We start from the raw sequence: 14,413 nt of genomic DNA on the forward strand, positions 1-14,413 counted from the left end.
TTTTATAACATAATTATCATATTAGTTAAGTTGGTTAAAACTTATGCTAATAACGTCACTTTACCTTTTCTGTAGAGTTATTATCCCATTCCTATTATTGTTATTCACCACCCATGTGGGTACTGTATATTTTTTCTTTATCATTTGAATGGCTATAAAACGAAGTGTCCCTTGTCCAGCTTGCTTGTTTGAAAGTCTAGAAGAACATCATATCCACTAATTAAGGCAGTGAGTGGAGCACTCTTTTGATGATCACTCTCCCATTATGAAGCACCGACACCGGACACGACACGAAGACGTAAACACCTGGCCAAAATATAGAATGCAGTATGAATTAGCGAACTACTGTGATCAAGATATAAATCACACCTACCAGTGATTTGTTTTTGTCACTAGTCTCTTCCATGGAAGTTGAAACTCACTCCCTCTCCCCCACCTTTGAATTAATCCACCTTCTCTCCCAATCCACCACCGACACCTACTTCCCTCCCAATAATGCCGCCAACCAACCTTCTCTCGGCCACGCCACCGCCGTGCTCAAGCTGCAAAAGGTCTACCGTACCCGCCTTGCAGGTTGGCCGACTCCGCCGTTGTTGCCGAGGAGGTATGTTCCGCATACAGACACACACACATATATATATTTCCTCCATCAACCGTTACTACTACTAGAAATTATTATATGGTTGGAGATCACATGTCTTCACATGTCACATAATCAAAATTTCAGTTTATAAATAAAACTCTACTATAAAAATAGATCGTGTGTCACGTAAAGATACACGTGAATTTATGATAGTCAGGAAGGTAGATAATTATATTTCTCCTTTATATTACTTTCTCGTGTAGTGATTATTTTAATTAATATATATTACTTGAAGGTGGCAAGCCATAGACTATGTAAGGGTAAACCACAGCACCATCTCGTTCTTTAATTTGCCGGAAACTGCTGCGTCGTGCTGGAGTCGGGTTAAATTGAACGCTGCCAAGGTATATATATATCGCATATCGATTCTGTCTTGTAGTTTAGCTAATAATTAATTTTGGTACAACAAATAGCTAAAGTCCAAATACTTTATGTTATGTTGTTGCGGGTCTTATGCTTTTGGCTTCGATTATTTGCGCAGGTGGGTAAAGGTTTGTCCAAGGATGCCATTGCACAAAAGTGTTGGCTTTCCAGCATTGGATCGAAGCTGTGAGTGTGTTATTATTACTATTATCATATCATTATTGACCTGTTAGTTTATTTTTTGATTTAAATATTTTTCTGTGCTTATTCTAGATTGATCCACGACATCGCTATGGACATAACTTACAATACTACTATAAAGAATGGTGTAAAACAAATGCTGGCCAGCCGTTTTTTTTTATTGGTAAGATTATTTTACTTGACTGAAACTGAAAGAAAGGTTGTCACTGTTTCTAACCTTGGGTTAAGATTTAACCGGGTTTGTTGTGATTTGAGTTGGCAAATGAAGCAATCATTCAGGAACCCGTGTCTGTTCTATAGTTGGTCGTGTGTTTTTGTGTGTACAGATTTTTCACCTGCGTATGTTGTTTCAGTACAATAAGTTGAACTGTCTGGTCCATTTCTTCGTAATTAGAAGCTTTATACGGACAAACGTCATAAACTAGAAATTTCTAAACTCCTAATGGCGTTGTTATTTGATGTTTTCATTGTGGGAACAGGGAAATCTTGTTGTTATCATACACTTGTGCGGATCAGCATCTAATTAATCACCTCAAGTTTCTCCATACCATATACTATCACTAATTATGCTTTTGTATTCAAATATGATTTATCATTTACAAATTATTTGTATGGAATTGGAAAATTGAAATGGATATTTATATCTAGTTTACTATCACACGGCTTATATCATAGTGGCGTTAAGGTGTTGAGTATGATGGAAATCATAGTGGCGTTAAGGTGTTGAGTATGATGGCAAGAAACAGGACATAGTTAGGAAATAGGAAGAATCTCTTGATCTTGAACAATGCTCTCGATCAAAGCTTCAAAAACAATGCATTAAGTATCTGGGACCTGTATGCGCATCTCTGATTTGGTTGTGTGTGAATATTATATATATATATATATATATATATATATATATATATATATATATATATATATATATATATATTTGAGGTTGTTTGACATGTTCTAATTTTATATTGTTTGTTCGACTGGTTCTTATTTTCTTAAATTAGCAAGAGAGAGAACAATATGAATACATTGTGCGTGAGGACAAAATTATCAACAAGCAATATGGAGATTTGTTTCATACAAATGAAGATTCTGAAGATGCAAAATGGATATTTGTCATGAGCACCTCTAAGAAACTTTATGCTGGCAAGGTAACAATTCAAGCGCAGTTACTTTTTAAAGTTACTTATTTTCTTTAAAGACAATTACCATGTCTTTCTTGTACCACTATACATTGCATTAACCTTCTAGAAAAAGAAGGGATTATTTCATCATTCTAGTTTTTTGGCTGGAGGAGCTACATTAGCTGCTGGAAGGCTGGTGGCAGAGAATGAAATTCTTAAGGTGAATTAACTTCATAGGTTGCATGATTAAACTATTGTGCTAATGGAACTTCTTATGATATTTGCCTGCTAGCTTTTATAGTGACAAGGACATAGTGGATTGTAAATGTGACAAGTCCAATTTATGTGAATTGCAAATGTCTGATTATCAATGGCACAATGACTTTGATTTTTCCGTCTATCTCGGCTTACAGTGGACACTACCGGCCAACGGATGACACTCTAGACAGTTTCTTATCATATCTCAAGGAAAATGGCGTCAAGCTTGATGAAGTTGAGGTAATTGATCTGCATTGGGTTATTTTCTGTACAAGTAAATTGCAGTAATTATAGATTTTGTCAAAATGTCTTCAATACGTACCTTGATCATTTAGCATTTTCTGTAGTTGATTTGGGTTATATTATATCATAGTCTTTTTTGTTATTATAGATAATGTTTATGGTCATGATTATGCAGGGCTTAAACACTTAATACTTGAAGTGAAGACTAGGTGCAATCACTTATATATTTTAATAACTCTGATTCATGGTTTCAGTTGCACAAGGCAAATGAGGACTCTGATATATATGAGGAGAGCAATGTTATTGAAAAACAGCAACCTCTGAAGTGTCAAGCATTGGTAAAATGTATGTGCCTGAAATATCTGAGGGAGCTACCAATACTCGATCCTCAGTTGAGGAGGATCCTCAATCTGAATCTGTTACTTATTCAAGGACTTTATCAGGTGGTCTTCAGAGTCCGAGAGCTGTGGTGCCTAAGACTGCAATATTGCAAAGAATCAATTCCAAGAAGGCTTCGAAGTCCTATCAGTTAGGACACCAACTTTCGCTTAAATGGTCAACAGGAGCTGGACCTAGAATTGGGTGTGTGGCAGATTACCCTATAGAACTTAGAACACAAGCCTACCCCTTCTTCATACATGCGAATGGGCGGCCTTGTATTGCCTTCTCCTTATCCATCCTCTAGTAACATTAATGAGACTTGTATTAATTGATTTAGAGTTGGCATTGATTAAGGAATTAAAAAGAAAAAAGTTTTTATTGTGAATAAAAAACTTTAAAAAAGTCAAAGCATAATATAATTTTGTGTATTTTAATAATTTTTTTAATTTTATAGTCAATATCTTAAAAACACTGGTTAATATTTATCATTTATTTATATGTAATAAACTTGTTAAACTCTTTTTTTTTATGTTGCTTTAGGTTTTAAAAGTCAAGCTTAAAGGTACTTTAGAAATTAATATTGAAAAATAATTATTCTTTATATCATTTTAACTTCCTTTCTTTTAAGATTTGATATTTGTTAACTTATTAGCAAGTATATCAATTTGTCACAAATAATAAACTTAGAATGAAAGTGTAAGTGTTGAGTCCACATGAACTTTGTATGTATTTGAGTTGTATACTCAATTTGTAAATAAGAGATAAGAATTTGTGATAGAGATAAAAAGAAAGAAATAATTTGAAATTAAAAAGAGTAACAAAATAAGCAAGAGTAACGGCAAAAAATAATTTCATAATTTAAATATGGTGGGGCCTAGCATGCTTAACTACCCTTAATGTAATATTAATGTTTTCTCTATTAAATGCTTTCCCAATTTCCACTCATATTTATCACTCAACCCTAATCCCTCACGATGAAGAGCTTAATTTATCTATTATCTCCCCAAAATCCCTTTGCAAATATTGAATAGTAAATCGCATTAAGCATGAAGATCTGTACAGAGGCAAAACAAAGTCATTTTATTCCTAACAATGAATTGTTTAGATGTCATTTTCCAGTTCTTTGGAAAGTACCATTTCTCAATGTATAACTCCTAAAACTGATGCATGGATGATCAGACCATATAATAAAGATGAAGAGAAAAAAAAAAGCAATAGAAACATAAATTACATTTAATAGATAATAAGAACAATTTCATTATAAGGGTGTTGGCCGGTTAGGATCCCAACAATGAGGTTTAACCTCTCATAGTCATGAGAGACTTTACATATCAGGGGCTAATGTGGATGAAAGAAGGAGCTTGATGACTAATAGAAAAGAAGAGAGGAATGACTAAAGAATGAAGGTTTCTCTTAAGGGATAGACTAAGACTTTGGATAGCTCTGAAACTCGGTGTGTCTTTTTCTTCTGCTTCCTCCTTCTTATATAGGCTCCAGGTAGCTTACTTTTCATGCTTAGCACGGGCTTTCGCGCTAAGTCGCCTTTGGGCTTCGCTGTGAGCTTTCTTCGTGCTAAGCCTAGAGTGCACGCCGAACGAATTGTCTAATTCTTCCAACTTTGTTTCAAAGCTTTTTTTTTTTTTTTCAATTTTTGCATCAATTTTTCCTCTAAAGCACTTTGAATCTTCTTCTTTTAACTTCTGTTAATAAAAAATTATAAAAATGTTAATTTCTTCATTATTTCATTAAAAATAATAGTAAAGTAAAGAAATTACAATCATTATTAACCAAAATTGATTATCAAATTAATTCAAATTTTATAATTATTAATGTTATCCTATGAGGTTCAATCCTTGTCATATGATCTCTCTGACCACATGTTTTTCTTTCTCCCACTAAACTTGAAGAGATGTTTGATATGACCACCAATTGTGGAAATTTTATACTAGATTAAGGTGACATTTAGATGACCTTATTTCAGTTACTTGGATTTATATGCAAGTAATTTGTAACATAAGAAAAATGACTATATGTGTAAAAAAATTTACACTATCATCTAATAACCACTGATTATATATAATAAAATTATTGGCTTTTTTAATAATTATATTAAAAATTATATCAATCATAATTTATGATTGATTAACCGGTGTAAAACTGTATATGAAAAAGGTATAATTTTATAAGAACTTATCAACAAGCACTTAATTAAACTATTGAACTAAACGTGCTCTAATGAGATGATACTGTACATGGTTGGTAGCTAGATATTGTGTGTCGTAATTCTGCACTAATTAGCCCCACATTGTCACCAGATATTATGTATCCGCGATGACTGATGAGTGACTCTAAGTACTTGTTCTTCTTGATTATTAAAAAATTAAAGAAACAACCTAGTTAGATTTAGCAATGTGATTCATCTCCTCATTATCCTAAAACTGCATGTGCTTGCTTGACCTGCATGCATGTCGAAGATAACTGCATCGCCAATGGCCAAAAAAGAATTCATAATAGAAAAAATGGTAAGGAAAGATTCACTTGCAATGATAACAACGACATAATTAACCATGAATCTCTGAGTCAGCAGGAGTTTAAGTCATGGTCACTATAAACCACAAAAACAGATAATAACAAGGGATCGGACGTAAAGAAAATAAAACTATAAAAGTATAGAAAAGAAAAAGGTTGGGGACTTAAAAGTAGAACGACGACAAAGAAATGCAAATATATTATATTTTTGTCATTGACTTGGAAACTGTGCACAGATCAATAATGGTCAAGATCATCAAGAGATAGTCGTGTTTCTTGTGACTACTTTTGTGGCATCAGCTCAGCACCATATGATCTACAGGTTAAAAGACAAAACTCAAAAGTCAGTATGATGGTTGCTGTTAAGAAGGGTTATTTTTTCTGAGATGTGATGAATAAATTTCAATTGGGAGTTAAATATAATGCATTTTCTGTATTACATCATGAAGACTGCCTTACAAAAATGGGTATTCACAATCACTATATTCAGATGCGAATTCAAGGCTTGTGGGTACATGCAAAACAGCAAGAAAAACAGATAGTACTATGTAATAAAAAGGTTGAAATATATTTTTGTCTCTTAAATTTGTGTCATTTTTTTTGCTGAAAATTGAAAATTGTTTTTTTTAATCTATGAATTTTGAGAAAAATGTTGTCTGTGTTAAATTTTATTCTAATAACATCTAGCTTTATATATGTGTTTGATTTGTTATTTCAGAAATTAAATTTTAAAATATGAAAAAGTTGACTTCCAAAATTTAAATTTTGAAACTATAAAAAATTATATTCTAGAAGTTAATTTATAAATAAATTATTTTTCCTAGTTCAAAAATTTAAATTATGAAATTAATATTTTACATTCTAAAAATTGATAATTGAGTTTCCCAAAAAAAATGATCTTACATATCTTTTTTTATCTCACTTCTTTCAACTTTCATGCGTATTCAATTTCTACTCATAGATTACCTACTATCTGAAGCCAAGAGAGAAAGAATCATGTGAAAATTTTCTTAATTTCGGAAACTTATTTTCCGGAATTTAATTGCAATAGAGAAAAGTTGACCGTGTAAAATAAATTTTGGAACTCATTTTTTTTTAGTTTCAGAATTTAAAATTTGAAGTCAATTTTATTTTATTTTACTTTTGAAATATAAATTCGTAAAATTATTTTTTCAATAAATGTGAAATTTGATTTTCACAATGATATTTTTTTTATCAGTACACAATGATAAATTTAATCACGAGTATAAAGCTTTTATGAAAATGTAATCTGACACAAGAGCAGCGAGACAAAGTGCTTAAACTTAAAAGAACGGAAGTGCGGTTTTGCGGATATGTCCAAATTTTTCTCATTATTACAATGGATCCGGATAAAAAAAAGTTTGTAGTAGAAAATTGAAAATTCTAATTTGTTTAAATTCAAATAATATAAATAATATATATAGAAACATAATAATTTATAATGAAAATAAGGTTCCAAATGGTTTTCTACTTTTGACTAAAAAAGAAAATATTTTGACAAAGATAAAAAAAATAATGAATTTTAATTTTTTTTTTGGCTAAAATATCATGGAGTTACCATAATTGTTCTTGGTTCTTATAAAATTTTAAAACCTTATAAAATATCATTTTATCCCTTTATTCAAACACTTCACACCTTCTTCTTTCCCCTTCCTTCTACTGTACCCCTTTTTTTTATCCTATTGTACAATAGAAATACAATTTTCTTATGTTATTTATTTAGATACATAATGAAATTGTATCTTCTTTTCTATTTTTAAAACAAAAAATAAATACACAACCGAAATATAATTTTATTGTGATCTTAGTTGTATGTCAAAATGAAATCGTAGTCTGTTGTGTATTTTTTTGTATTTATGATTTTTTATTAATTATAAATGCAAGTTAAAAATAAATAAATTATTTGTTGTATAATTTATCATTTTTAATAATATAGAATATCTTTTTTAATTAAAATTAAATTAATTGAATACAAATTACCATTTATAAAGGTAATTAAATTAGTTATTATAAAAATTATCTTTATTAACTATAATGAAATTATTTTGATTATAATTAAAAGGAGTAATTTATATCATCATTAATTTAGATTTAAATTAAAATAAAACAGGCAATTTATGCAACAAATTAATTTAATTACTGTTACAAAAGTTAACGTCGTCATTAATATAATGTGTATTAAAATTAATTGAAGTAAAAAAGTAACTTATGCAATTACTTCTTCTTGGAAAATATATCTAACAAAACATATTTTTATTGTATAGAAAGGGGTGTGAAAAAAATTCAACGGGAATATGTTTTCTTTTTAGATTTTATATGCAAAAATATGTTTTTGTTGAATATTTGTATAACAATTGAATTATGATTTTATTGTATTTTATTTAACAAAATTATGATTCTGCTTGAAGAATAATTGTAAAATAAAAAAAAATTGAACAGCTTGATAGGATCAAGAGCAATTTGCAATAACTCTCGATGTTCAAATGTGCAAATAGTTTAGGCCACTTGTGGACTGCTGGGCTGCTCTTTGGAGGTCTTCAACTTGTCTTTTGGGCCAATTTTGGGAGAAAAAAGCTAAGGCTAATAATAATTATACCTCCTTTATTGCCCCTTCCTTATTTTTTTCACCCTTTTATTCGTCCTTCCCCTTCTAACCTTCTCCATATTTTCCGCGCCCTCTTCACGGAATGATTATATATATATATATATATATATATATATATATATATATAATATAAATTATCTTTCTAATTAAAATTTAAATTAATGATAACACAAGTTATCTTTTTAGTTATAATCAAATTAATTATGATATAAATTAACATCTTAATTATTTTGACTACTACTAATAAAGGAAATCTGAATAATAATTAATTTGACTACTTTTATAAATGGAAATTTCTATCATAATTAATTTAATTTTAGTTAAAAGTATAATTTATATGATACAGATTAGTATTAAAAAAGATAAATGGTATCTTAATAAATTTAATTTTAATTCAAGAAAATCATTTATATTACTATTAATTTGATTAGTTTAAGAGAAGCAATATATATCTGCAATTTCTTATAATTTTTTCATAAAAATTTAGCAAACTCAGATGTATTTCCGTTGTTATTAATGTAGGTTAAAAAAAATACAACAAAAGTATAAATGATATTTTCTATGTATTACGTGGGAAGTGAAAAGAAATAACAAGATATGATTATACACAATCATATTTCCTTGGTTGCGTGTTTTTATTTATCCCATTAACAACAACGGAAATATGGGTGTTTTTTATACTTTCAATTTATTCTAATTATTTAAATTAAAAAAAAATGTAAATTGAATTGTTTGGTAAATATGTGATTTTTAAAGTTTTGTGGTGAGGGGTGAGGTACTGGAATTTGATTAGTATAATAGGACTATAGGCTGAATTAAAAGGGGCCGACTTTTGAAGTGCGGCAAATCGCCTACGTGGTCAAATTCCCTCAACGTGGCGATCCAAGATACATCGCTGCTTATTATCACATATGTCCGCTTCTGAGCTGGCACGACACGTGGCACTCATCTACTATCTGTGCCTTTCCCCTGCTCACCACTGAGTGATGTGATACCCTCTCCCTCTCTCTCTCTGTTCTGTTCGGTTCTTCGCTCTTTCCACCGTTACTCGAATAACAACACCAACAACACTAATATTCTCTCTCTTTCTCTGTTGCAACGCCATGAACAACGTCTCCATGATGGATGCGGAATCGGAGAAGCGCTCTGCTTCCACCATCTCTTTTTCTTCTTCATCTTCTAACTCGTCTTCCTCCTGCCACCGTTTGGATCGGCTCGTCGACGCCGAGGAGATTCAAGCGGCGGAGACTCTCGCGCAGTTGGCAATGCGCGACTCTCATTCCGCCGATAAATGGTGCACCAAACAGGACACAACCCGAGTCACTCGCGAGTCACCGACTCTTCTTCATTCGGATCTCTCACTTGGGCCTGGGGTTCGTTTTCCCTTCACTATTCTTCTTTCATTTATTTATTCCCATAATTTCAGCCCAATTTCAACTTCACTATCACAAATAGTACCTAATCTTATACACTAACACTATTGAATTATGTCATATATTTTCATGCGAACACAAACACGAGTCCAATGGTATGTGTTTTTTATTTTTTTATATTGGTGCGGAAGAAGCGACTCAGATAGTAATACTATAACTATTTCAATTTCAACGTAGACATAGGGCATCGAATTATGTAAGATAGGTTTTACACAATTGACAGAACCGTAAGCAAAATAATCGCGGTTTTGAGCCACAGCTTTGTAGTAGGGACCAGTGTTTTTATATTTAAGACTCATCCATTGTCTGGGTTGCATTTTACAAATAGAGAAACATAGTCCCACATTCTTTTGTCATTACTGGTTATGTTTATTGGTTTTTGTTAGCATCCACTGTTAGGACTGAAAGCCACTACTTTTGATTATTTTTTTTATTAAGAAAGAAAATATTTATTTCATGGATATGCCTCCTCTAAAATTAGCAACTTACCATAGAGTAAAGTAAGTAATCTTATAGCATAATCAATGGTTGATTACTTTAAAGAGTAAAGTAAGTAATTTGATAAAAAAAAATAATTAATAGTCAAGACATGCATAAAAAATTATAGATGTGTTGGAATATCAACAGTTGATTTTCTTTTCCATACATAACAATTGACTTAGAATCTTACCTTACTTACTTTATCTTTGCATGCTTTAGAAAAAACAAATCCTTCTTACATTATATACAACTACTTTTGGTACTCTGCTAAAGGGATATTCCTACGATAAAAATTCATGCCCATGCCCGCACTAACAATCTATTGGTAAAGCTAGTGCCTATGAATAAAACAAGCTAATAACATGTCTAATATTGCTTGCTTGAATTTATTTCCATTTTTTTTAATAATCGGGTAATATTCAGAATACCTAGTGTGAGACTTTTTCAATGTGACATTCATGCCTAAGTATATTTTCTTCACTTTCTTTTGGTTTCCTCTCTTTGCAAACTATTATGTCCCTGCATTTTCTGGAGATTAACACAGTTAATTTTCTTTTCCTTGTTATAAAATTGGATAAGTCAATTAAATAAAGCTCACATCAAATAATTAAGAGAGTATCACCAAGTTGTAACATTTTATGCAGGAATTTAGAAATGGTTTAATTTATGGCAGGGCCAAGCTATTGCAGGTCAGTATCCAGATGAAAAGATATCCACTACAACTGTAGAAACAGAAATGTTTCAGCAGGATGACTGCTCGAGACACATGAAGGTGGAGCAGGATGCTGATGTATTACCTAACACAAGTTACTCCTTAGTTCGAAGCCGCAAGTCAAGGCGAAATTTAACTGAGGTATAAGAGCGTGAAATTTTTTTCTACTGCACATTCTGGGTATAGTTTATACTTGTAATTTACTGGACTTTCTGTTTAGGAAGAAAAAGAAGTAAGGAGGATACGTAGGATATTGGCAAATAGAGAGTCAGCTAGACAGACAATTCGCCGTAGGCAGGTATTTACAAAGACAAATCAATTCACTATTGTTAGATATACTTATGTCCCAAATCTAAACCAAGCACACACCTAGCACATGGTTGATGAGTTTTGCAGAAATGCCAGTGTTGACTCCATTTTTTTCAATAGACAACATGGTTTGAATGTGTGTCAAATTTATAGTTTGTGCGTTCTAATCATCAGTTCTACTTTAGGGATCTTCAGATTTACTTATTTATTATTCATTCCCTCCTTGATACAGTTGTTCATTGGACATGGCTTATTCCCACTGTAATTATTAATTGGATGACGATCTAAATTATTATTGTAGCAATGAATGTACCATGATCATAGAACAGCACATCTTGTAATGCCCTTCAAACTTGTAGCATAGTCTCAGTCCCTGTTGTGGCACTAGCCATGATATGATTGTTTTTATAAGTCCCTACTTCTCACAAGACAGAAAGGTTGGAATTTAAATTTCTTAAAGCATCTAATGAACGAACAAGCAAGGATGAATCTATTGGCCCCACAAACTTTTAAATTTTCTTAATGCAATATACATGTGTAATCATAAATTGTCTTCATAAATTGAAATACAGTATAAAAAATTTCTATAATAAGAGTATTGCCGCCACAACATAAAATTTCTAGATCTGTCACAGCAAAGTTGCATGTGGTTTTGTACCCGAAGCTAACATGGTTAAGCATGTTTTTCATAGTGCATGATAGCTATAAGCCTATTTTTATTGTATTAAGAGCTAGGCCACCAGAACAAAGATTTAGTTACAAACAACTTGACTTCTCCTCAGTATCCCAAAAAAATACAGAAGTTGAGAAGTTGTCAATAGTGCGCTATAACAGGATAGAGGATTAAGCATGTTTTTCACAGTGCATGATAACTATAACAAGCCCTATTTTGATTGTCTTGAGAGTTAGGCAGGCAGAACGAAAATCATGTTAACCTCTATTCCTCCGCACTTTACAGTACTATTTTTTTATCCTGTCCTGCGTTTCGTTCTTTCTTTTTCCTTTAGACTTCTCATTCACATTCTGCTATTTTTTTAGTTTGAATTAATAATATTAATTGGCAATACATGTTACGTCAATAAGATATCAAATCTATCTTTTTTATTGGCAAGATCTTTGAAGCAAAACTTTCAGATTAGGAGTTCCATTTCTATATTATTCTGTATCCCAACATATTTTTGGCTGGACCAAAAGGCTCTTGAATCTATAGTTGAATTATGAATGTATAAGTAAAGGTTATTGCAGATTTCAATCCCATATTACTTATGTGAATGATAAATTTAAAATAAGCCTGATATTTAAAAAGAACTATTAAACTCTGATTCTTTTTGAGCTGCCTATTTGTTCTGGTTGATTGATTTCTCATTGAAATTTTGAGAAGTTTCCCCTTTTTATGTCTGTATATATAAAAATGTTTCAGGCTTTGTGTGAGGAGTTAACTAGAAAAGCTGCCTCTTTGGTGGTGGAGAATGAAAACCTAAAGAGGGTATGGTACTATCTCTTATTTGATATCTTGTTAATATTTTCCTTTTCCACTTCCTCTTTATTTTGTTGCACTTATTTGTATGAAACATCTATTTAAGATATTTATCATTTCTCAATTTATTTATCCTGTTTGATGTTTACCTGATCATTCACTCTATACCACATTTTGTGACATTTCTGGCAAAAAGGAGAAGCAATTGGCTTTGAATGAGTATCAGTCTTTGGAGACTACAAATAAGCACTTGAAGGCACAGGTAAGATGTTTTACTATTGTAGAAATCTTAAGCATAGTATAACTTTTGTTTGCAAAGGAAGTATATCAATACAGGTAAATCAACATCATCTTCCATATGCAGATAGCCAAGTCAATAAACACTGAAGTGGAGAAAACTCCTGTTGAGCCTGGGTCATCTGTGGCTGAGGTAACACCTTTGTCTGGTAACGGTCCATGGTTCCTTTATAACCATTTTCCAGTTCCACAGATATTTTGGCCTTCCATCCTTCAGTTTTCTAATCCGGTTCATTTACAAAATACATCATTGAATTCCTTCTCCATTCCACCTAATGCCTATGTTCCTTGTTCTTCCGAATCTGAATCACGTCACAAGCAAAATAACCTTATAAATGATAATCGAACACAAAATCCATTTTACATGTTTCCATGTCCTTGGTTATTCCCTCTTCCACAGTTTGGAAATCAACAATCATCTCCTTCCAGTAGCCTGAAAGATGAACAAGATAATCTATCTCTAGGTAAACCATGTAGTTCTAGTTCATCTTTGAATACAATGGCAAATGTGGATTATCAAGCAGCGTTACCTATCAAACTTAAAACAGCAGCTTCTGGCTGGACAGAGGCCATATCTATTAATGGCCCTGGTTGGGCCACTCCAAGATCTTCTTTGGATGGAGGTGAGAAGAAAACAGGATGTTACATTATAGAAAAATATCATGAACCTTCACTTGGTTGTAATGGTCATGCTTCTGCTGTCAAACAAGAACATGAATTTCAATTACATTCTGCTCCTAACAATAAAGTATCTTCAACAGCTTATATTGCAACTTCTTCACTGGAAAAGAAACAAGGACAGTGCATTTGCCAGGGGAGAAATCTAGTGGATGCAGTTGCTGCTGCAGAAGCAAGAAAGAGGAGAAAGGAACTAACAAAGCAGAAAAGCATCCATAACCGCCAGTCCCGGATGCACTGTTGAATTTTTAATATGCAATATTCAAAGTTCAAAGGGAGCAAGTTCCGCCACACAGGTTAACTTTTTCCATTGAGGACCTTTGAAGGAAAAGAACTGAACTCCAAATCATGTATAGCGCTGACTTAGTTGAAGATTAATTTTTTTTGCCAACAATCTTGCTTGTTTCTTTTTTATTCATAGAAGGATTTTTTTTCCTCCCGCGGAGGAGAGAGGGGCATAGGGAAGTTGGTTTCTTGAATGGTGAAACTGACCAAATTTTTTAATTAGTTATTATGTTCCGGATTCTTTAACTTTCAGTTTCTGATCAGTAAACCTCAGAAATTGTGTTATGTCTTGTAAGGACAGGAGGAGAGAAATTTAGGCCTATGTACCTTTTATCCTTGAGAAATGAGATAATCTTTCAGCGGAAATGGAGATATTT

The 14,413-nt window shown here is 32.0% G+C and overlaps 1 protein-coding gene and 1 pseudogene across 9 annotated transcripts; both read left to right on the forward strand.

The window, feature by feature from the left end:
* Positions 1 to 142: 142 nt before the first annotated feature.
* LOC100792655 (IQ domain-containing protein IQM3-like) lies at positions 143 to 3,738 on the forward strand (annotated as a pseudogene).
* Positions 3,739 to 9,253: 5,515 nt separating this feature from the next.
* Positions 9,254 to 14,402, forward strand: LOC778152 (transcriptional activator hacA). Of its 9 annotated transcripts, none has more exons than XM_041014144.1 (8): positions 9,254 to 9,738; positions 10,952 to 11,131; positions 11,211 to 11,288; positions 12,720 to 12,785; positions 12,973 to 13,038; positions 13,141 to 13,206; positions 13,474 to 13,537; positions 13,625 to 14,402. In XM_041014144.1, the coding sequence occupies exons 1-8, from the start codon at positions 9,469 to 9,471 to the stop codon at positions 13,993 to 13,995; spliced, it is 1,161 nt and encodes a 386-aa protein (XP_040870078.1). In that variant the 5' UTR covers positions 9,254 to 9,468; the 3' UTR covers positions 13,996 to 14,402. The 9 variants fall into 9 exon arrangements, with proteins under 9 accessions (XP_040870078.1, XP_014629394.1, XP_040870075.1 ...); XM_041014145.1 differs by having other exon boundaries at positions 9,272 to 9,738; positions 13,474 to 13,696; positions 13,835 to 14,402; XM_041014142.1 differs by having other exon boundaries at positions 9,274 to 9,738; positions 13,141 to 13,537; positions 13,625 to 13,696; positions 13,835 to 14,402.
* Positions 14,403 to 14,413: the final 11 nt, after the last annotated feature.

The sequence above is a fragment of the Glycine max genome, chromosome 3 (genome assembly GCF_000004515.6).
Source record: "Glycine max cultivar Williams 82 chromosome 3, Glycine_max_v4.0, whole genome shotgun sequence".
NCBI classification, from domain to species: domain Eukaryota; kingdom Viridiplantae; phylum Streptophyta; class Magnoliopsida; order Fabales; family Fabaceae; genus Glycine; species Glycine max.